General features: G+C 40.6%; 1 protein-coding gene across 1 annotated transcript in view; it reads right to left on the bottom strand.

The window, feature by feature from the left end:
- Positions 1 to 25,790, bottom strand: part of snx29 (sorting nexin 29) — a 172,919-nt gene that overhangs the window by 38,643 nt on the left and 108,486 nt on the right. Inside the window, exons 16-18 of the mRNA XM_084740643.1 lie at positions 23,717 to 23,833; positions 20,719 to 20,774; positions 20,203 to 20,284 (exon numbers count right to left, since the gene is read on the bottom strand). Of these exons, the coding sequence (XP_084596769.1) occupies positions 20,203 to 20,284; positions 20,719 to 20,774; positions 23,717 to 23,833 (255 nt within the window). The remainder of the gene's footprint in view (positions 1 to 20,202; positions 20,285 to 20,718; positions 20,775 to 23,716; positions 23,834 to 25,790) is intronic.

The following is a 25,790-nucleotide window of genomic DNA, read 5'->3' as shown; positions in this document are numbered from 1 at the left end:
CTACAACAAATTACAGAAAATACTGTGTGTTTCATCACAAAGCTATGATTTGAACCATCAAAAAAGCCCCAGGGAGACATGAGAGGTACCAGGATGTCTTTAACGGTGTGTGTATGTGTGTTTTTAGGGGGAGGAGGAAAATGAGCGAGCATAAGAACAGAGTGAGCCAAGTCAAACCGATGCAAAGCCAGCAGAGCCTCATGTCATCCCCCTCGCTCTTCACAGATCATTGTGGGCCAAAACATTTGCCCAATTAGGCAGAAAATAGAATCCATTTGGAGGTTTGGAGAGAGGGGACAGTAGCAAAGGACCACAGAAAAGGAGGGAAATGAATGCATGTGTGCAGCCTTGTCTTGTGCCTGCAACCCCACATCCAGGGTAGAAATGCTGGCAGCGTGGTTCTAGGGTTGATTCACCACTTTGGTCAGGAAATATCTCAACAGCGACTGGCTGGACTGCTACGATATTTAGTCTGGTCTTTAGAGGATAAATCCTCTGCAGGATGACTTTGGTGACTTTTCCTCTAGTATCACCATGAGGTTGACATTTGTAGTTTTGAATAAAATCTCTCAACAACTAATGGGCGGATTCCTATAGTATTTGGTAGAGACAGAGATGTTCCAGAGGAGACTAACTGTAATAACTTTCATAATGAATTGACATTTAGTGCCATCATCAGGCCAATATAACCATTTACCTCATTAACTAATTTCCATCACTGTAAGCTGTATAAGCTAGTCCCACTAAACTAAAATGGTGATCATGGTTGACATTTCACCTGCTAACCATGAGCATATTAACACTGTCATTGTGAGCATGTTAGCATGCTGACATTAGCATTTAGCACCACTCTGCAAAATGGCTCAATTCCACTGGGCACATCACATCTCCAGCTTGGTTTTGATCTGTCCTTTACACCGCTTCACGCCCCACCAGGAACGTTTCAGAGGTTTTGCCTGCCTGATTTTGTTGACTTGCTCAGATTTTTCCTTGATAGCTAGATAATTAGCTCACTTTTTTTTTGTCTGTTTTTGTGATCTAGAGTTTGAACAGGTGTCTTTTATTTTTGAAAATTTGCTGGATTTGCTATGCCATTCCAGTGACTGACTTCCTGCTGGGCTCAACCTGTCTGTGCAGCTTGATGCGGCATCCCTCACAAAATAGACTTGGCACATAAATCCCATTAGACCTAGAGCTCTGTCTCCTAGGAAACATAACAAACAGCTCTTGCAGAAAATGTGTTGCATTAACCTGGAAGTCAGAATCCCCCCCTCTCTATATCAAAATGGATATCAGAAATGATGAACTCTCTGCCCCTGGAGAAGACCACCAATGTTCTGAAGAACAAATATGATGCCTTTTAAAGATCTAGCAGCCCTTTATTAAATATATAGAAAAGCTACCATTATCAACTGTGGATTCACTGAGACCTTTGACCTGGACCATTGTAGGCTGATATTAATGTTCAGGTACAATAGTTGAGATATTTTAGTGACAAGCATGTTACAACATAATAGATGTATTTGATTGTGTTGCTTTTTTAAAAAATACATTTATTTATTTACTTATTTATTTTGCAATCTTACTATAATTTTATTTAATATTACTTCCTATTTTATTTATTTAGTTTATGTAAAAATTTCAAAATAATATATATATATATATATATATATATATACATACATATATATATATATATATATATATATATATATATATATAGAGACTTGGCACATATTCTCTGTGGAGAGCTGCTTCCGTGATCAGCTCCAGTGGCCATGGTGCAGCTGTACCTGGTGGAATCGATCAGTAAATACAGCCTCACAGAGCCACTACCATGACCTTAGTTGAAAATAAATAGGAGTCAAACTAGCTGACATGGATGAACTGAAAAAATGGAGAAAGTTTGTCTGCAAAACAAAAATCCATGAATAATAGCAGAGGAAAGTAAGCACTATTTGATTTACAAGTGATGTCAGGGAAATGCGGAACCATGATGCCACAGACATGAGCACTGAGCATCAAAGATATCACTTATCATTTAAAAATAATTTCATAAATGACTACAAAAGCGATCAGAAATGAGGCCCTTGGTGGACGGGGGTTGGAGTACTGAGTATGACACATGTTCCCTGTCATTCCCCATTATTCCCTGTCATATCATTACTCTTTATCTATTAAAGGCATAAACATATTAAATCAAAACATATTAAGACCACCAGAGATAAGACTGTCTCAACTCACTTGTGCTGAAGGTGATATTCTAAAAATTCAAACAGAAATAACTGATTAAAAAACAATAAAGGGATAAGAGAAATCCTGCAATTAAGCAAACTGAGAGAGAAATATAGGAAAATAGAAGAAACAGAAAAAAAAAAACAGGCTTGGGGAGACAATGCTAAAGACAGAGAGAGGGTGATTACTACCTTGACTGCAGTAAGGATGTTTATTTTAGAGCTCTGCAGCTCCTGACATCCTAAGAAGAATTAGATGTTGTGAGGAGAAGAGCCATTGTAGCCACACAAGGAACACACAAGGAAAAGGAGGAGGAGGAGGAGGAGGAGGAGGACGAGGAGGAGGAGGGAGGTGGGAGAATGTTGTTGGAATTGTGGAGAGCAGGAGGAGGAATTAAAGACATCCAAGACATGGGGCGACTACAGTTGAACCTGTAAAGCAAAGCAAGAAAAATATGTGGAGGTGCAAGAGGAGGAAGAGTGAAGAGGAGGAGAAAATGGAGGCGCGTGGACGGAAAATAAATGCAAGTGTTCTTTTGATGAGTATGCTTTCTTTTAAATTATAGAAATGATTACATGGGGAAATGAATGACTGAGTCCACAAAGAAATCAACAGGCAAAACAACTTCCAGCATCATTGTGGCAGCATGATGAAGCAATGGGTGGCACTTGAAGCAAAATAATCCATTGTTCTGTTGCTAAGTGGAAGCAGATGAAAGCTGCAAAGCTGCTACACCAAACACCAAAAGACTATTGTGTGTCCTTCTGATTAACTTGATTCATGGATTCAGTGATGCTGCAGCGAATATAACTCTCTTTATATTGTGAACCATGTCCTTCCATTGGTCAAAGCGAGCTCCACTTTCCATCCCCTCCTTCTGGTCTTGGGCTGTGCACACAGAACTACTCCCCGTCTACCAATAAAGGCTGAGATATTTATTTTGGCAGATAAAATAAAGGCATTCACCTTTAGTGTGTCCTACACGCTCTGTCTCTGCATGGGGGAGGTTGCTGAAGGTTTATGAGGTAGAGGTGAGCTCTTAAATGCAGAGGGGAAAGGAGGGCCTTCCCTCAAATCTGCCTCACCAATTACTTTACCCTTGACTTGTTCTCCTACAGCAAGAAAATGTACCAAAAAGAAGAAGTCAGTGGTAAATAAAGAGGTACATCTCTGTACTCTCAACTGACCAAAGGATAGAAGGAAACATTATCTGTTATTTAACAAGCCATCTCCTGCATATTGTGAAAATACTTCTAGAAAAAATAAGCGCAGCTGGTGTTTCAGGAGGATCCTTCTCATTAAAATGTAATAACTGAAACTAAAAGAGAGTGACAAGGGAGGGTTTTTCCACATATTTTACGGACTACCCAAGCTTCTGCTACATCCCTGTCAAAAACAACTTTTAAATGCGAAAGGGAACTATTATTAAAATATTCTGTTTTCTCCTTTACTGTTTGAATTGGGGAAAATGTCACATCACTCTACAAGTCTTGGCAAACAACACTGCGTGCCTGCTACCAATCCCTAAGTGCATATTGGTGCTTTAGAAAGGCAGGATTTTGTAGAAATTGAGTTTTGTTGAAAAGAATAAAGCTATGTGGCAGGCTGCATGTGCATCTGCAGCATTATGCATCAGAATACATGAAGAGATGCGTTATTTAAAATGCATACGGGCGACAAAATACAAACATGGAGTCCACCATGTTACACAGCCGTGTCTCCATAGTAGCCCAGAATGAACAAAGCAAACACTGGTTCCAGATTGGGAATTTTGTGTTTTCTGCGAGTTTTACAGCCACTGTAGGTTCTCCTACACACAGAGGAGTGTTAGGTGATGTGTTTGCAATCTGCAAGCTCACTCGATGCCACTAGATCCTACACACTGGTCCTTAAATCCCAGATGCACATACTGACTGCAAATGTAGGTCATGTGAGATCGATTTACAGCATTTTTATAGCTTTTATAGCAATCTAGTGATTAGCACTTGGAACTGTGCAATAGGGTCGGTGATGTCTACCAAACTGGCATAGGATGATGTCCACAGTGAAACACTGCAGCAAATGATGATATTGTTTCTGGGTCTAAAAGGGTCTTCGTCTTGGCACCACACGTCCGAAGGTTAGTTATGATTCATAAGAAAATAGTAATATCACAATATTGAGGTATTCCATCAAAAATATTGACATATTTGATTTTGTCCATATTGCCCAAACCCTACCTTCACTACAAATAAAAGGTCTGCATTCCAAACCTTAATAATAATAAAGTATGTAAGTATCATAGCAAAATTTACTTAAAGTCGTCATTGTGCAGTAAAATGGTCCTGTCAGTGTTTTATTATTATAAAGCGGATGTTTTTGGATTAATATCATTGCTGCATTAATGTGCATATTGCATTTTATTGCTGTTGCTGTGTTCAAGGTTGGTACCATTTTAAATACTTTATATACTGTTGGCTAGTTTGGCCTACATCAGTGCACTGCATTCTGCAGCTTCTGATCATCATACGTTTGCATTACTTGTGAAATTGTGGTATGCTATTTTAGAGAATATTATTATCATGACATCCTAATAGTATCAAGATATTACTTATTTGCCCTATCACCTAGTCCTAATCACAGAAAAACTACACAGTCAAAAACAAACAGCTATCAAAAGATGAAAACAACAAGGATGTAATGGACAAACACAGCAGTGCAATCCAATGACCCACATTTGAAGCAGTGTTTACAAGATGCAAACTGCAAAGTTAAAGTCGGATTAAGAAGTTTATTTTGTACTAATTTGCAAAGCAACATTGAAATGCCAATATTTACAGTGGCGCTTAATGTCATGTTGCCTCAGCTGAAGAGAGAACACAGCAAGGTCTGTGAAAAAGACTGAAGACTGGTTGCAAGTACAAGCTCAGGTGCAAAATGTCAGGAGGTTAGCCGCTCATTGGGCTGGACAAAGATTGAAAACCACCTATGTAAAATACAGCTTTGAAGTCCCATTGTAAAAAAAAAACAGCTCTTTCTTTTTTCCGGGCATTCTTCCTCATACAGAGCAGCCATCAATACAGCAGACGCTGTAAGCTTTTTATCACTTGAGGACTCAGCACAAGTTCTTTAAGACCGGCGGGTGGTAACCAGATATGAGCACTCAACGTCTAAGTTGGAGGCTACCTTGGAAAAACTATCTGACGCCGCAGCAGGGGGAAAACAGGACAAGCCGCAGCCTTTATCTCCGTCTTTCATCACAATTGCTTCCCTTATTCTGTTCTCTTCATTTCCCACTCCCCTCTCCTGTCAGCTCCTTCCCTCCCACTCCTCCTCTTTGTGTGTCCTTCCCTTAACACTTGACTAAAAACTCAGTCATGGTGGGAGACTCCTTCTCTTTTCCCTCTTTCATGTGAATGAATGAGTCACTGACAAGTCCTGAAAATTGGCTTTGAGCGTAGTAAGGAAGCCAGTGAGCAAATGATTGAGGGTAAGGGCGGGGAGTGGAGGATGTAGAGCAAAGAAGACCTGAATGAGACTGAAAGAAAGAGGGGAAGAGAGAGCAAAGGGATGAGGAAAATGAAGCATGAGAGGGAGAGGCAGACAATTAGAAACACAAACAAAAATGGGTAAATATAAATTGAGAGTAACAAGGGTGGGAGCACAGACAGCAGAGCAGGGAGAGGCAGCAGACTGACAAATTATGTTCCAGCCCAAGATCTAATCAGAGGTCTTGAGGCTAAAGCTGAGATCATCACACTCCCTCCTCACTCCCTCGAAGGGACAACGCCGTCGCCAGCCAAAATCCTGATTCCACCACCCCATCCCCGCAGGGAGCGAGGGCAGGGAGCAAAGTCCCCACCCCGGCCCTCACATCCCCACATTTCCACCTGTTAACGACACACCTTTGAAGTTGTTATTGGAGGGCAGCTCGCTGATGAAGTGACACAGCAGGACTTCACATCCGCTCTGACTGCCGGGCCGCACGGATCAGTGTTTCTTTGCTACGTTAAGCAGACTTAACATCCAGATGAGGTACATGCGGGACAAACAAATGCAGCATGAGGAAACAAACTGCACCACTTATCTGCAGTGACACCTCGACTCAATATACAGGCTTGAGGCAAGGTGCAACAAAATAAAAAAAAATCCCCTGGGCCAAACAATATTACTGCAAATGATGAGCTATTCTGAGATTTGGGGCTTCATACCAAAGCAAAGGCTTTATAGTCATATCGTGAGAATACACAATGAAATCAAGACCTGCGTAATGTTCTGGATTTCAATAACATAGTCCTGTAATAGGGAACGGGAATTGCAGAGAGTTCTGAGGTGGTGCCCATTTTGGATGATAGTTTTAAGTAGCTGTCATTTGTCACTGTCACTGGTCATTTGTTATCTGTTAATCTTTCATCATCAGAAATGTATGAAGCAGAGATGAAAGACAAAGGCTCATATGAAGAGAAGCTCTCAACGCAGAGCTATACATTAGAAAATTAAAGTTTGTTAATGATATCAGTTTTGCCTGCATTTGGCTGGTGGCTTCTGCTCTGTAAGTAAGGATGTTCAGCATTAACAACACGGGATCTGACAACTAATGTACCTTCACAGAGGGAGAGAGAGAGAGAGAGTGCAAAGAAGAGCAAAGGTAAATACACCTGAAGTTGTGTAAAGTTACTTGATCAGTAAAACTGCGTACACTAGTGACAGATGCAAAACATTCCTCAAGTCAAGAGCTTCCAAGCTAGCTGGACATTTAAATTGTTGATGCTGGCTGTGTGATTGGCTGTTACAGCCCACTGTATGACAGTGTTTACCATCTGAAACTCAACTTCAACCGAGGTACACTGGCCGACTTGCAGTTGATGACTTCACATTTGCATTTTGTATGACTTTGTATGACTTAATCATTTTAGATGCTGTATATGTTCATGTGCATTCCAGTCAACCACAACAACACCACAAACTACAGTAATATAATAATACAAATAACCATAGAGTTAAATCAGCACCTTTCTGACACAGTGTCAACTTGTACTGAACGATAACAGAGAAGAGCCCAACAAGCCACAGAAAGCTTATCACAGATATGTTGGTAACACTGTGTAGATTGGATGACGTGCAAAGAGAAATTTTGCTGGAAAAATATAGTTTATTTTTTTTTAACTGAATGTTATTACAGCATTTAACAAAAACAATTTTCTTAGTTTTAATAAGTTTATAACAGGAAACATTTATCATTTTGAGTTATATTTTTGAAAATACAAACTTAAAACATTACGTCAAACAAACAACTCTTCAGGCAGGCTGATGAACATTACAAACTCATTTGAATTCCTTTTACATTTCCGCAGATTAAAACTTCAAGCTCTAAAAAAGAACAGTCTCAGGAAAAGTTTAACTCTTAAACAATGAATGCCACTGCAGCCCAAATCACAACAGGCCTTATCACTAAATTCAAGAGTTCATTCATGCATAAATGAATGTTCCTGATCAATTTTACTTTATTTTACAATTTTCCGCATCACCATATAAAGTGCACATGTTAAAACTTTAGAAATTAGAAACAAATTCATGAAGGCTGAGTTAACGGGCCATTTAATTGTTTTTATTTCCTCTTACAAGCAAAACAATCAAGGACATTTTAGCTTCATAAATGAGACATAATAAGTGTCTTTAGATGGAATTAACAGGCTCTTATTTTTACCTCTCATTAGTAAAACAACAGGCCTATTTTTAAACGATCTATAAAAGGTGTGATGAAGATATTGATCTTAAATTTGCAGAATTTCCTCCATAGTCTTTTATTAATTTGGGGACCCAATAAAATCTCCTGTGACCCACCTGAGGGTCCAAACCTGCTTTAAAGAGGTCGTGGTTTCTAAAGTTTCATTCATTGTATTGGTATTGTATTATACTGTCCAGTAATTGCTCTTAATTTGTCCTCCTCCTCTTGTAGTTTTGAGACTTGCAGCTGCCAACACATGCCGATCAACAGCTTTGCATCTTGTTTAAGTGCCACTGAACAAGACACTGAAGCACAGCCTCCCCATTGTGAATCACTCTGGATAAGAGCACTGACTTAAGTGCCTAAAATGGAAATGTAATGTAAATTACATTGATGCTGAAGTTGATGTGGCGCCCATGCTGCAGTGCGCGGCAGTAAAAGCAGCCTCTGTGTCTTCCCGAGGGTGTTTAATCTATGACTGATGGAAGTAAGACCAAGACAACGATTGTAATTATCATCATCATCATTGTAAAACATTCATCATTACCATCATCAACATAATAGTTATCTCCCTCTGTCACCAACCAGCCATTATCATAACCATAATCACTTGCACGCGCGTACGCACACACTCATAGCCCTGTATGTGCGTGAAAACACACACAGAGAAAAAATGCACACAAGATCATCAGCATTACAAGCATTAAAAAACAGATCATCTATCTGTCTTTGAATGCAACACCAGCGCATGCACACACACACACACACACACAAACACACATTCAAAGTTCACATTAATACATATGGATGTATCATCTCATCACCATGCGGTCTGAGCCTCTGGCTAATCAGAGCGACTCACACTGAGCAGGTCCCGATGTAAAGCTTACCGCCTCGACGGCCACAAGTCTCCCAGGCTAACCCCGCTATACCAAATGGCTAATATAGAAATTAAAGGTGCTAACACACTTCCCACATTGCATTTCTCTGGGGGATGGCAGACCATTGCAGGCAGCGGTGCGCGCTTCTGAAAGAGTGTCAGCGAGGACGTCTCAATTATTCATTGAGTGGCTGATTTATGTGGTTTCATATGGTGCATATTAAAGGATCTGGGAGGCACAGGGAAGAGGAAGATGGTTTATGTAACTGCTATTAATTGGGACCCTCTATCACTCTTTCTCTCCGAGTACACACAAACAGTTACAGTTAAAGGTATTGTACTATGCATGAGGACAGGCGTATGCAGAACAGATAATACAAAGGTGCTTTTAAAAAATGCAGTGGACAAGTCTGCTTTTTACTCCACAGTGTCTCTCAGACTTAGTTGCGCTCTATAGAAAGAGAACAAAGGTGTGAAGGACAGAGAGAGGCAACGAATGAGAAAAGTTACAGTATACATTATCCAGTCTCATTAGCATAATTAAAACAGTGAGAAGTTTGCAGTGAGCCACTGAATTATATAGGCCCAGCTCCATGCTGATCAAAGAGAATTGCTCATTTGGAATGTATTTATCAAATGTATATGTAAAACAGCCAGTGAGCTGTGGATCAGAGGCTTTCAACACTGGCGTGGAGCTATTTGTATATACTGTGATATACTCTTCATTCACACTGCATTCCATTTGTGCTTATATGTTAGTTTGTCTTTGTGTGTATACATGGATGGATGCATGAATACATGCAGATTTAAACAAAACAGGTTTTTGCAGTGAGCAGTCCCTCATTTTCCTCCCTGTAGATAAAATCCACAAAGGAGAAAACGATTCGTCTTTGTCTCGTGGGGGAAGTGGTGTGAACATAAATTTGTGATTCATTGTTGTTGTCAAACTGCTGTGGAAGTGGGAGTGTTGCACCCATTTTGCCCTGGAACTCATCATCAGGAGCAACACCACCCTCCCAACCTGTCTAAGAGTGGAGAATGATTGGGAGAAGATTGACAAAAGAGTGGGAGAGAAGGCAAGGAAGACAAAAAAAAAAAAAGGAAAGACAAGACTGATTGATAAAAAAAAAAGAAAAAAAAGAAAGAACAGGAGACAGATAATAAATGAAAGGAGAGTTGAGGAGGAGGGGAAGAGAGGTGGAGAGATGAATCATGATGAGGGACCAAATCCATGAAATCCAATGAAAGGGGCAGTAACACAGTGACTTTATCAGGCCTGAACTCATAAAGTTCCCATGAACTCAAAATCAACATTAAAGTGCTCTTATCACATATATTATTGCAATATACATCACCTGCAAGTATAGACCAGTATCTGGCCTAACAAAGACAAAAAAATAATTTTGTAGACTTTTTTTCGGATCTTTTTAAATATATTTCAGAGTTTGTCTTTTCCTGGAAAATGATTCAAAACTGTTGATGAGTTGTGCTGCAATCAGAGGCACACTCTTAATTTTCCACCGGAAAATGGAAGGAGAGGAGTGGACTGCAGTGTTTCTGGGGAACAGGCCTCACTGTACAAAAGCACAACTTTATAACTTTATTCACTGATTTGGTAGAAAATGGATCATATTTTGTGAAGAAAATATTTTCTGATTTCCCCGCTGATGTCCTCCAGCTACTCATCTTCAACTCTATTATTTAATTAGGTTACACAGTTTGTGATGGACAGATAACACTAGCTTTAGCAGCATACTTGTTGCTAAAGTAGCTAACTCTAACTATTAGATGATAGCTGCTACTACCATTAGCTGGCCACAGGGCTGGGCTCAAACCAACAAAGCCTCTGAGACTGACAGGGAATACAGCACTGAGGCCATTTACTGAGTCTTGACGTGCTGAATAGCTTAGCTAACCGCTAACTGCTGTTAGCTTGGTTAGCCATGACTCAATCCCCAGGTACTGGGTGCCAAACCCAGCAAGGAAACCATCTCTGTACTGTGGCCTGCTCTCTATCGTCAAACTGACCTCCGCTGGTGTTGGAGGATGTTTTGGTCCGGGTTCACTGAGAGCTCTCAGTCTGGGAAGAGTCAGCTAATATAGCTTCTCTCCTTCATACACGCATGGACCACTACAGCTGCATGGCAGGGGAGTAACCCAGATTCTGCACTACTGACTGCTGTAAACACCAATCAATGCCTGTTTGTAAATGAAACATGTAACCAATAAGCACTCTGCCAGTGGTTTTCATGGGAACTCTGAATGACATTTAGTTCCACTGTAAACTGAAACATAAAAAAAAACTTATCTGTGATTATATGTCAGTTTGGGTCACTCTACAAGTCATTAGAAGTTGTGAAAGGTGAAACTTTTGTAGCTTCACTGGCATGTTTGCACTATGTATGTGTGTGTTTGGACGGGTTAAGTAACAACTAATCAGATCTTTTTAAAGCTCCTTGTATACCAGCTCTCACCTCTTCTGGTGTAAACTGAGGTGTGAAGATGTGTCTTGGATCATTTTATTTAGCGACGCCCTAATTTGGCAGAGTGAAACTGCGTTTACCAGAAGTTCACACCACATGCAACTTGAGAAATTATTCAGAGGCCCAATCAGAGTGTACAACTACAGATAAGTCAACAAGTAATCACAATTATATTTGTCTCATCTTTGTTAGCAAACAAAACTTTATCAGAGCTTGACGGTGTCAGCTGCTCTACAAAGAGTATATCTCTCCTGCTGCTGCAGCGCCGCAGGTATGACACCTAGTAATCAACGACCTGAGAGCTCCTATCAGACAGTGAGCACAGCACTGAGTTTCTCAGCAGGGCTGCCCCAGTGTCTGACAAGAAAAAATGTAAAATACCTTGAGCGAAATAGCTTGGTACAAAGTTAAAGGCTTTTATATTGTGTTGTATATGAACAGGGGATGAACTTTCCCAGAACTTAAAGCTCACTGGCTTCTCTACTGTCACTCTGCCCCACTGAGGTATCGACTATAAAAACTTTGTTGGACAGGAAAGTTAAACCTTGTAGACGAGTTACAAAATGCACCATACAGACAGAATAAGTCAAGGTATGGTAGTCTGGATGTGTCAATCCGGAGAGTGAGTGTGATATAACAGTTTTTTTTGGAGCAGTACTACTGTACTGCTGTCCTGATGTGTTAACACGTGACCGGGTGTGTCTCATAGCTTGTGTTGCCCTTGATAAATTGATCAAAAGCCTCATTATCTGCTCTGTGAGGCTGTGCTGTACTGCAGTGTTTTGAGCTGAATGCTAATGTGTGTATGCTGACATGTTTATGAGTTATGGTTGTAGCCATGTTCCAGGGTGAAAATATGTCAACTCTAGGGTTGGGCTGATGTAAAAATTTTCAAACCGGTTTGATATGAAGCCAAATACCGGAATGGACCGGAAATACCAAGTTTTACCACTAGGTGTCAATCGTGACTTAGCCGCTCCCAAGTGGAACATAATAAGAGCTAATGAACTAGAAGTTGCGAGTAAGTTTGCTACAACACATTCCTGTATGTTTCACAATAAAATACTTTAAGAAATTAAGGGCCTCTGTTCACCAGAGTGCTTTTAATTTGAAATGGATACAGGCAATGTTGAGTTTGCATTCACAGTGTAATGAAGTAACTTTAACGTGGTAAACGGGTGGATAAAAACAAAGCTTTACACTTACCTTTCAATCTGTTATGTTACTGACTGTACTACCAATCTATAGCTGACTTGCTGCCTCCCTAACATAGCAAACAGTCAGGGACAGGGTTATAGCAGAGTTATACTGAAAAGGGAAAATGATGGGATCATTGTTTATTAAATTGCCAGCTATGAATTTCACAAGCTAGTTAGCAACTTAGCTCTGCATCACCATCTGCTCAGCTGTGGTGTGCACTCTGCTACCAGTGCTGAAACACAAACAAAGTTACAAATTACTCAGTAATTCTTTTTAAGTTTGCTGTTTTATATCATAAAATGCAAATGTTACTTTGTGTATTACTGTGTTACCCATCCATCAACCACAACCTCCTTCATATGTGGACTTTATATTATGTCTGTCTTTTTCTTTCTGGTACTTACACACTTGATATGTAACATAACTTACACACTTATGTGGTTAATGCACTTACTTTAAAATATATTTCTTAGAGCTTTTTAGGTCTTAATTGATATCACCCAAGGTGAGGACAGGAAAGGGTTGTGTAGGTGGGACTTGGACCCAGGGCTGCTGCAGAGGACTCAGAGCCTCAGGACATGGATTGCACGCTCTATCAAGCTACCAGTGGTCTAATTTTTAACACAAACCATGATCATTTTCTCAAACTAACTCATAGCTGGTGCATAACCCAAACAACGCAGTTTTTGTACCAAAACTAACCAAACTGAAACCATTTCACAAAGTAGGATTAAGTGTCAGATCAATGTTTTTGATCAATAGCAAGAGCTTTTTTTTATAAACTTGAATCAATAAACATTATACATTGCATTTTAGCTACCCAATGAGGATTTACCTTCATTATGAGTAAGGATACTGGCATATTTTACTCATGATACTCATACGTTACATACATTATCTGTCCCAGATGAAAAGTTAAGGAGTCACTTTAGTTATAACTATCCATCCTCAAAGTTTTAATTTTCATGTCAGTCGATTCAACAGTTGTTCAGACATGTCAAAACTACGAATGTCAATCTCATGGTGGTGTTACAGAAAAAGTCAGATGATCACTAAAGTTATTAAACATGTGTACTTTCTGCTAATTTATCAAGTCGATGAGATTTTTCACTTGAAAAGTATAAATGCTGAGCTGCTGGTGACGCTAGATAAAAGCTCAGAGGATCATAAAAGTACTTAGGATCCATCCTGTTGGCACCATCAATGTCTGTACTAAATTTCGTGGCAAACTGTCCAACAGTTGGTGAAATATTTCAGTCTGCACGAAAGTGGAGCCGACTGACGTTGCCATCCCTCGATCCAAATACCTCTCCTTTAGTTCTTGGCTTTCTTTCCCAAAGTGCTCATTTTTCTCTGTATATGAGTTTTAGCTGACTGCCTTCTTGCGCACACAGCTCCACACATCCACAGATCCTGATAACATACAACTAGCCAGCACCTCATTTATTGGGAAATGAAAAGAGTTCCTCATCAGCTTCTGACTGATGCTCTTTTCGCAGCACAATGCCAGCCTAAAATACACAGGTGATGAAAACACAGACACTCCTGCACACATCAAATGACTCCTTGTGTTCGTCAACGGCGTGCAAGCGATTCTTCCTTCCCTCCTCTCATGATAGCCTCTATTGTTGCTATTGTGTGGGCGGGAGACACTGATTTGCCGCGGCCGGTATAATTCTCTCATTATGAGTTCAGAAGGGGAAAAAAGGCACAGCGAGGGATGGAGCGATGGAGGGATGAAGGCCCAGAGGCACGGCGTGCCACAAAGAGCAAAACCCGCCTGATAATGGAGCAAATCCATCAGTCTCCCACTCTCCATCTCTGTCCGTCCCTCGTCATCCATCCACAGGCCTTACTGAGCTTTAGATGGAAGTCATTTCAGAAAGCTTGGAGAGAAAAGTGGCTCTGAGCAAATGCAAAGAGGGAAAATGGAGTACAAGCAGTTTTAGCGCCACCAAAATGCCATGCAATCTGGCAGAGGGAGGAAGGCTGAAAAAGAAGAGCAGAGAGAATGGAGGGACGACACAGGAGGAGAAAGAGAAGAAAGCGAACATTAAGGGACGCTGTGTAAGAAGTGATGGTTAGATCACCCTGTCTTCTTCTCTGGGTGAGTTTAGCAGCACCGTACAGCTGCTAGCGTGCTCATTTTCTACCACAAGGTTTCTGTGACCTAACTTAGGCTCCAGCTACTAAAATCCCACTCACTCGCCGAGCCTCCCAAAACCCTCTCTAGCTTCTGCTATGGCTCATTGCTCTCATCATTGGTTCAATTTTGCAAGCATATGCGTGTGTTTGAGTGTGAGAATGAGAAAAATACTGAGGAAAAAAAGTCTGTGCGCTGGCTTGAGGGTATTTTAAAGAGACCCCTGCCTTTTCCCTCACGATACTCACCGGTCTTTAAGACTGTTGGCTCGTCGTTCAATCACCACAACAACCTCACCGTAACAACAATGACTCCAGTAACCTTGGCCATCCATTAGCCTGTCTAAGAACAAAAGCTGTTTCCATAGGGAGCCATTAGACGAATATAGCTCTGGGAAGAGAAGTATCCAATACACCAGATGGGCTGTGCTTTATACAAGCTCCAGGGCTGGACAGCAGTCTCTCAGAGACTGTTATTGAGAGGGGGAAATTAGGCTAAATCGGTGCAACACATGGAAAATGTTGAGGTTCGATGCTGGACTTGATCCATGAACATGGAACTGCAGGTGGACACTGATTATTGCCCAAAGCATGGCTGGTATCCGCAAACTCCAATGTGTTTGACATACTTTTAACCAAACTATTATCACATTTAAGTTAATGTGAACAGTGTGGGATTTCCTCAGGTGAAACATTATCTATCAACCATCAGGAAGACATTAAATTCTTTTATTATTTGTTGATGGGAACTTTGGACCTTCGTGTTGGAGATTAGACCCAGTTTGTGTAGCACCATTACTGCATACCCAGTCACAAAATTATGCATCTAATGTTCTGAAAACAAATATTAAGGGGTGACTGGGGCCATGGTAACATTTATTCACATTTTTCTTAAAAACTCAAAGACTATTTGAAATACTAAAGCCATCTTTTGATGTATGAAACAGAAATATGTGGACTAATTAATAACTGATGAGGACAAAGCTATAGTGGTAATTTAATGCAAGAAGAGAGTGTCATGGTTGCTCCCTCGATGGGGGTTTTTAACACTGGAGAAATTATTTTAATCCAGTGTATCTCAAATAAAAGCACACTTTAAAGTAATCACATCACTGCTGTAGTATCTAATAATGTTACTGAAGAATATTTTTTGGTATATTGGTAATTATTTTAGATCAGACATCATATACATTCCAAGCAAAAGTCTATTTCTGTTTTTGCAGGAGAATAGGCAACTATACTAATGATAACAAGTTTAATTAGTTGAATCAGGTTAGCGGTAATTTGACCAAATTCAGTAAAAAATGTTTTTTCAGTGAATTGTGTTAATCTTCTAAGAGAAAAGTATGTCAACACAGACAAACAAAGTGCTTAGGTTGGGCCATGACAAAACTTTGAATGCTAGCTAACAACACCTATATTAACAAAGTCCATTCAGGTTCATTTTCAGCCAGTATCCTAGAGATTGATGCAATTGAAATTTACAATCATCTACCCTTTAAACAGCAGAAGAAAAACGCTGGACATCCCAAACTTTCATTCCTGAAAATCATTTTGTTTTTGACAACCTTTGCTGAGGTAAAATGATCCTGCTTCTTTTACACATGCAGAGAGAGAAACCTACTGAGCATGTGCAGAGTAAGTGTTCACTCTAGCTTGTTTCTAATTGGACAAGTTAGAGTGTGTTCCAACCGCCCCCTGTTCCAACTGCCCCTGGTCTCCCCGACCACTATACTGAAGGTATTTCCAGAACTCTCAGTCTTTTTTAGACATCTGTGTGGTTTCTTTATGCAGGCAGCATATGTCCCTGCTCTTTTCGCAAAATCAGATATTGAAATATGAATGTTATTTTGCATAGAAATGCTGGCTAAAAATGTTTATTTCAGTTCAATTTGTACAAAATGAGCAAGAAGATATGCAATTTCTGGCTACCACCTTTCTTTGGATTAAGAGGCACACCACGCGCAAAGTCATATTCATCACAAAGCAGGTGGAATGTTTTTACAGCCAAACGGTTAGAAGAGTCTTTGAGGATTGTGAAAATACCTTCAGAACAGTGGTAAGTGCTGCGTTATCAAAGATCAGAGGATATTTACTTTTGAAGAAAATTGGCTGCTTAGCTCAACTCAAAGGTAATGGAACTGCGCAAGAGGTACAAACTGGAGCTTTTTGGCGAGATGTAGTAACAGTCCCATCATTCTGCGATGAATCCTCCAGAACTCTGCTTTTATGACAGTCCCATTATGATGCACTCACCTGTTAAGTCCTGCTGCATAAATAAGCTCCCAAATTGCAGGGAACAAGTGACTTTCCTAAACACTGCACTGCAATTTAAAAGTGGGCCGCTTTCCACATGAGCATTTTACCTCCACCAATGCCAGAAAATGCCAATTTTAAATTATATTCACCACTTGCGTCGAAAAACTGTCAGATATTTTTATCAGAGCGGCTGCCTTTCAATAAAGAAAACTGACTCAAAATATCTGAGCGAGCGGGTGTGAAGATGTAAGTGACACGAACAAGAGGAATTAAAACAATGCATCTCATTTGCCATTGACATGCCTCAGTCCCGTCGGGAGGATGGAGATAATATCACACAGAAAGGTGTCAGGGAGCTCTCAGCTCGAGCCCCGAGTTGTGAATTTACATCTATTATGTATAAGTTGAGCCGGGCTGAGCTCAGTGGCCAGCCAGTCCTGACTATCAGTCAAAGCCGAGGATGTGTCACCTGTCTCTTCTCGTCCCATATGGTTTCCCCTGACTAACGTTACAGCTGTAGCTCCTGGCTACAGAGCAGATAACACCACTGTGTATGTGTCTGTGTTTGTGTTTGTGTTTGACAAAACTGTACCTGCGCTTGGACGTGTTTCTATGTGTATCTGGGTATGTGCGTGCATCAATGTGTGTGATTTCTTGGATCTGTGTGTACCTGTATGTGTGTATTCCATCCACTAAACGTTACGTTTGTGTTAGTACCACTACAGACGTGTGTTTATCCATGTGTATCAGTGCAACAGTCTGTCTGTCTGTGTGTGTATGTCTGTCTCACAAAGTTGAACCAGGGGACTGAGCGTGTGTGTGTGTGTGTGTGTGTGGGTGCGCGTGCATGCATGTGTATTTCTGCCTCACAGGGGGAACTGGTGGACGGTGAGAGAGCCGAGGTGTAACACCTTGTTAATGTGACAGACACAGTAAAACAGTCACCGAGGGAATGAGCCGCCGTTGTCTACTCTGCTCGATAACTTGACAGATACAATAAGAAGCAGCAGTTCGGTTTGTTAAGTCGCTCTTGAGTTCAGTTCCCAACACACCTGTCTTAGATAAGTGCCTGGCACAGAGCTCAGGAACCTTATTTTGATTAAGTGGAGTCAGACCATGATCACTGGTGTAAATGCAGAAGATACAGCTTGATTATTCAGAAGTGGCACAGACTGTTGTGAGAAGTGCAGATTTATTTAGGTCTTAAGAAAAGTTTTGGCGACATACCAAATCAATAACACATAGCTATGTTGGAGGGGTGACAACAAAAAAAAATGACTGCCACTTCACTTCTTCTGTGATGGAAAAGATTTGTAAAAAAAGAAGCTAAAATGTAATATTCTTTAGAATTGGAAATGACATAATGTTCTAACAACTTATGTCTAACTCTCACAGTGTTCCCTTCACTTTATTCTCATGACAGGCAATGATTTGAGCCAGGAAAACAAGACTAAGCGTCTCTGCAAGGCTGTACTTAGGCACAGTAGTGCTGTGAGCTAAATGATAACATTAGCATGCTAACATGCATGTAAAAGTGGCACATGCTAAGGTATAATGTTTATCACAAAAAAACTACAAAAGAAGGAAAGGTACATCATAATACCAACATTCTAATGCTCCGCTTGGTGCCATTTTTGTCGATGCCTATGGGAGATGCATGGAGAAGTTTACTAAAACCCAACATGTCTACGTCGAATGACCTTTAATAAGGAAATGCCTCCAAAAAAGAAAGAACACACAGTAACACAGAGAATACTGACTGATTTAGTCCATTTGGTCTCCAAATAATATTCATACATGATTATAGGCAAACTTTACAGGACTCATAGCAAGACAAATTAAAATGATCATAATGGCAAAAAAAAGAGTTGCAAATGAAATGTCCCTTAAGGTTAATAAACACTGTTAACAAGATATGTGTTATTCATTCTTTCTCTCTCCCTTAGCTAATGGGTTCAGAGTTAATTGGATAAAGACTGGATAAAAAGCCCACTAACACCCATTCACATCTGGCTTCTGTCTACACTGGAAAAGAGTAGAATCGACATTCACTTCCAGGTCAAATTACTGTAGCAGTCATGGGTATTTATCGGGTCCAGCTCTGATGAGCAGTGATGGAAACATGTCACCCGAGTGGACATGCAAATTAAACCCCTATTCAGTGGAGGCAATGACAGTTTGTTGCCTCCGTTGGTAGCGTCTGAAACTTCTCATTCGCTCCTTTTTCATGCACATATGCTGCTTTGCTTGACTCGCTGTCTCAGCCCAGCACAACAGAGTTTGCAGCCACTTGAAGGTGTGTATTTACTGATGAGGTGCTCATCTTTAATCAAGCAACTGTAAAACTGTCGCACATATCATTTAAAATAGTCTCCACATTAAAAGTCCCTGTTTTTCTTGTTACCTAAAAGCTTTAATGATGAAGCAGCAAAATCAGGAAATGTGGGGTTTTCATCGACAGCAACTTAAAGCGACGCCTGTACAACTGCAAGTGAACATGACACAGTAAAACAAAGCTGATTAAGTACAAATAGCAACACAGAAGAGAAACTTAACTTCAAACCACAGAAGCTACAAAAGTACTGAGAGGTGAACACACAAACACTTTTAAAAGCATCTTTCTCTCTCAGACGAATGTCTGAACTAAATGTCATGGTAATCCGTCTAACAGTTCAGCCAAATCACTCCAAACCACATGTTAACCATGATCTTTAGGATTTATGGGAACCTGGATATTCACACCAATCCATTGAATGGTTGTTGACATGTTTCAGTTTAGACCAAAGTGGTGGAGAAGCTCAATGACCAGCATCTCTGTTCCTTGAGCCACATTGCTAGCATGGCTATGAACAGGTTTGTCCCTGCCAAATTAAAAAAAAAAAAAAGTCAGGCCAGCAAAACGCTCTGTTTGACCACTTCAGCAGAGTTGAGAAGAGAAAAAAACAGCCTTGAGTGTTACAATGCTAATGAACACTGATGATGAGGCATTAATGCAAACTTGATTTAATGTAATTATTTCAGAGCTTGCTCATTTGTTCTCTTGCTCCTTGGCTTAATGAACTTGTAACTTCATCCCTCTATTGTTTGGTTTAACTCAAACAAATGAATCACAAAAACCTCTCTCTACAACCCTTTGTTTTCATTAGCATCTTTATCCCCTGGGTTAGAGTTTCTGACATCTACCATGTCACATCTCATTGAAGCAATAAGTCCATATGTGATGGCTGTACTCGCTAGTCTTGCCTGATAAACAGAGAAAACCACTCAAACACAGATATTCAAGTGGCTGAATGTACCTGATAGACGTGGTAGGCGTTAGCAGCTCTGCCCTGCAGGAACACAGAGGGGATCCACACGTTGATGAGAGCGCGATGAGCCCTGAGTGACACAAACAAAAAACGTCCTCACTACCATCGTCATTATCATCATCATCATCATTATCATTATCACTGGCAGCAGCAACATCAACAGTGTGTCAGCACTATGCTTGGACAGCTTCTGCAAATTACAGCTCACTCTGGTAAAACACCTCGAAATCTAATTTGGTCACGAACTGAGAGCGGAACAAATGAATGAATGTATGAAATCAAACACTGTTTGAGCTTTGTTCGCAGGTAAACTTGAGAAAGAATAACATAAACTCAATTATGTTGGGAGACCAGATATTTTACGATGTAGCTTTTGCAAGGTACAAGAAACTCCAGAGGTAGGAACAAATCAATATGAGAGAACGGAACGCTGGAGAAAGAGTGAGAGAAAGACAGAGTGAGAGGGAGAACGTAATAGAGGGAAGAGTAGAGAAATATTCTTACGTCTCGAAATCTGACAAGCTGGGGTCATCTGACGTCTGGCTTAAATCACCTGGAACCTGGAAAAAAGAGAGAGAAGGGTGAGATTGATAACAAGCAAGAAAGAAGCAAAAGAAAGACAATCTGCCACTATCTTTGTTAATAAATAAAACATTTAATATTATTTATCAGAGCACCTGGTTTTATGTTGCTTTCTCTTTTCGTTAGTTAGCTGGGTTATAATAATTACACATACAGTGCAAACTCATATATTAATATGGCAAATACACTCACATATATTTCTTCTGCAGTTGCCCGCAAAATGACCAAAATGTTACCCCCTTGTTAACCTGCCACCCCCCCCTCTCCATTCCCTAGTAGCAGAGAGTGAAGGGCAGACGGTTGTTAGTTGAAGTCAGTCAGTTCTAGTCTGCCTGTCTCATTGATTCTTTATCTGACTGAGGTTTGTGCAAGCTGGACTCTATGGCCCTGATCATGCCTCTAAAATAGCAGCAGCCCGACTGTCCAGTGTATTGATAAATCCATGGCACTGTCTGTGGTGCTGAAGCAACAGACAGATTTGCAATTGGGACTTTTTCTTGAAGCCCTGCTCTTCTATTACTCTGTCATTTTCGTCCTGGATCTCTACCACTCTCTAAACTAACTTTTCAGAACCAAAAGAGTCTCCCACTTTAAAAATTAACAAAGGGAAAATGTTTAAAACTTCCAGCTTTTGTGACTATATATAGAGGTAGAAGTACAAATGCAAATTTAACCAAATAGCACAGTCTTATAGAACAAACAACTCTGACCTTAAAATCGACTGAAATGAGCACATTTAAACACATGACTGGTGGTGCTGATTGAGGGGTTCTTCAGTTCACCAGACAGGGCTGACACAGTACATTAAACAAAGCACTGGGGAACCAATGCAATATGCAATACACTGTTTAGACATACAAAGTACACATCTGGAATGTCTCCTCATGCACAGACATGTTTTTATTGCTGCTATTGTTGATGAGTGTCCTCAGTTAGCAGTGCTTATCCTAATCTGACACCCTCTATGCCTGTGATTTGTTTCACTCTTTGCATGATTCCAGGTCCCCTGAGGAACCACATGATCAGGCCCAGATGTTGGATGAGACTGTGTCTGTGTGTGTGTGTCTGTCTTTCCTCCATCTCTCCCATCCAGAGCTGGCTTGTCAGCCTCTCAGCTCTCCCACAGAGAATATCTAAACCTGGGCTGAAACACTGTCACCACAGCCTCCATCAGTGGGGTCTCCAGCCTCCAGGCTTTCAGCGAACCCTCCAAGAGTCACACACAAACACAAACAAAACACTCACACTCCAAAAACAGAGGAGTGAGACGAACAGAGACGGTGGGGCATAGCGGCGGGGAGAAAGTGGCTTGGGTTTGGTGAACTGCAGCAGTTCTTGGGAGCTGGAAGCAGGCAGCAATCAGAAGGCAGAGAAGGACACACACATACACACACACACAAACAGGGTGAGTGATCCAGCAGAGCAGGGCTGAAGCTAGGGGATAAGAGGTCCTATCTTCAGCCTGGGGCTCCCATCACTGCCGCTGTATCAACTCACACAGTGGACAGTGTGTGTGTGTGTTCCAGAGTGTGTTTGTGTGTGTCCAAACTGCTTCAAGCTCCCCTGTGCATGACCAGATGTTGGTGTTCTGTGTGTCTTTGTTGTGACTGTAAAGGACAACTTTGAAAGTGGTGGGGAAAAAAAGTTTGTTTGAAGAAAATGGGTAGTTAGCATTAGCAGCGATAGCCACCAGAAGAGCACCGCCTACGGAAAATCAAACTTCGTCAAGAGAAAAGTAGAAAGATGTGAGCACACATCGCTTGACTGACAGATTATATCTGGGAACTGCAGTGCTGCAGCATCAAAGACAAGTGAAAACAGAGGATTCTCGTGGATGACAACTTCAAGGAAAATGCAGTTAACCGTTATTGGCAGCCATTGACCACAGACAAAAATGAGCAGAGGGCCACTGCAAAAACAAACAGGGTGAAGTGGAGATGAAAATCAAACAAAATCACTAGGAGGAGAGGTGAGGAAATGGCAGGGTGACAGAGAAGAAGAAAGAGAAAACCTGCAGAGAAATCATATGAGACGTGACCATGGTTGGGTCAGATAAGTCTGAAACATACTCAGTTACTGAATGCAAATTATATGGCAGTTTTTGTAATTAGTAATGTTATCCACTGGATTACAAAAAATGTAATCTAATTTGAATGCACAGATACTGGCATTCATTTTTTTTAACATTTCATAATCTATCTATCTGTCTGTCTGTCTTATCTAAGACTCTCTGTATGTCATGGTGCATTTTGTAAGAGATAATGTTCAGTGAGCAGGTTGTTATTGTGAAATGAAGAGGTCTTGAATCATCCTGAAGGGGTTTATTTCACGATAACGACCAGCTCACTGTACAGTATCCCACTTATTACATGGTCACTTACAAAAAAATATTTTTTAGCGTCACAAAATAAAAATTTTGAAATGATTTTATGGCAACATTTTGTATCACTGGTACGTATCCATGCCCTGCTTGTTAAATTGATATGTATGTATGTACCAAAAAATCAATAACTTGCACAAAATAATAATTTTAAAACAATTTTAGTGATTTAACAGTGATTTTATTGTTTGAGTCTTTCATCAGAACTGTCCATAGCAATGGTCTGTTCTTCATAAAAACAGTCTGCTATACAGAAATAACAGACCTTGCTGTAACTGACCAATCAGAGTACAGTATTTAACAAAGCCATGTAATAATTATAAGATAACAGAGCATTGGTCCTTCAAGTAGTAGTCAAGTAATCCTTGACAATCTAACTATAATTGGATTACAAATGTAATCTGGGCTGATCAGATAACATACTCTACATTACATGTAATAAGTCACTACCCAACCCTGGAGGGGACACTGGTGTGTGTGTGTGTGTGCGTGTGTGTACGTGTGTATATAATGTATGTGTGTGTGCGTCCAGTAACTCACCGGTCCTCTCAGGTCAATGAGTTCTTGTCTCATCTGGACAATGAGGTGGTCTTTGGCCATGAGAGAACGGTACAGGCGCTCATTAAACTCTATCAGCTCTCCATGCATCTCTGCTACCTGCAGCACATACATGAGTACAAGAACACACAAAAAAGCACTTAAATTAATCATGCTGCAAAACATTATTATATAACACAATTAAAAAAAAAGAACAATAGAATATCATGTGAATACATTACAGGATCTATAGCATGAGAACATTCTAACGTGCAATTCTCAGTTTCCATTTAACACACAAAAGGCAGAAGCACTCCAGGTGAGACGTAATGGATGTTGACAGCAGGACAGATTCTGGGAAACAGTCAAACCCCTGACTGAGAGGGGAGGGAGAGAGGGGTGAGAGATGTGGCGAGAAAGAGGCAAAGAGAGAGAGTGTGAGGGGGTGAAACCAGTTCATATCCTAAACAGCCTGACTCCTGCCAGCCTGATAATCAATTGTCATCAGCTCTAACTAACCTTGACGTGGTGTTATTCACATCTGTGTGTATGTGTGTGCTCATGCAAATATGGCCACGCTATTCTGTGTGTGTATACGTGTGTGTGTGTGTGTGTGTGTGTGTTCCCTTGGCCTGTCTGCCTAACTGAGGCGGACAGTGTGGACAGGTCTCTGTCAGGAGACTGACAGCTGTGACACACACTGTGCTGTATGGAGGACACCTGCTGTCACGGCCGCTTCGGCAGAGTGCCGTCGCCGCCTGACAGGTGAGCCGAGTCGGACGCGCTACTGTTGCTCCAACACAGACCTTCATGCATTAACTTATTCACATCCCATTTAAGAGCCCACACACTGCCATGAAGGAGGAGGAGAGGCTTTTTATGTAATAACAACAGTGATGATGATCATAATAAACTTGATTTATCACAACATTTCAAACACTGAATGCTTCACTAACAGTTTTCTGTTGAAGTAAATTTGTAGATTTTATAACAGTTTATAACCAAAATTTGCTATTATGACAATACTGCATGGAAGTCTGTACCTGTGAACATTATACGTGACCATTAGCGTGACCCTGCAACATCACCTGCATACTGTGATACTCCCCTGTGTTGTGATTGGCTATTGCAAAAACTTCATGTGCTGTGATTGGCCAAACACTGGCTCTAGACAAAGACTTTTTGGTCATTGAAATGACGCCTTCCTGATGCCAGTAGAAGAAATCCTCGCCCTTTACATTAGAACCACATTAGGAGGCAATCTCATCACAGCAGGAGTTTTTTTTAGATATATTAAACTGTAAACAAAAAAAAAAAAAAAGCCAGACAGCAGCTTTGTCTATTAAGTCTTCTTCTCTGAACTACTCCAATCCACAGTATGACCTTCCAAATAGTGACGCTCTCTACTGTGGAACTGCAGGAAAATACACTGCATGAATGTTTCAAAATTTTATAAAATTCACTGAATTCAGTCTTTGCCAGTGGCCTTGAAGTAGTCCCAAGCCTTCAGTTGCCACAGCAACCACATTTTAAAAATACAAAATGCAAGGCTACAGTACATGTGGGCCAAAAAATAAAAAACATGCCTCCTCCTATGACCTCAAATCTGAAAGAGCTCCACTGGGAGAGAGATTTTTTAAAATTTTGTGATTGTGAGAAATACTGGAACATCATACCGACACAAATGAAAACAAACAAAAAAAATCTGAGTTTAAAGGTGGGCCAGATCGCTAATGATTAGTCTATGCATGACTGTTCTCAGTGTACGCATGAAGAATTGTATTGAATTAACTAGCTCCTGAGGCGAGGTGTTCAGCATAACAGCTGCCCTGATGGCAAAAGAGTAATCAGATTTGCAGCGTTCATCTGCACAAGAGCACAGATCACGCTCTGAATCAGGAGATCTGCTGTGTGTTTGTCTTAAAATATGACGGCTTTCACACACCACTGCCAGCTTAAGTGAAGATGCTAAATGTTGCTTGTATGGTCTCTTCAGATATCACCTGTTTGATGCTATATTATTGTCTATATTCAATCAAATTTAAAAGGTGCCATGAAGCAGAGGTTTTAGACAGGC

Source organism: Lutjanus erythropterus, chromosome 17 (assembly GCF_056507025.1).
Source record: "Lutjanus erythropterus isolate fLutEry1 chromosome 17, fLutEry1.hap2, whole genome shotgun sequence".
Lineage (NCBI taxonomy): Eukaryota > Metazoa > Chordata > Actinopteri > Lutjaniformes > Lutjanidae > Lutjanus > Lutjanus erythropterus.
This window is presented reverse-complemented; position numbering and strand designations above follow the sequence as displayed.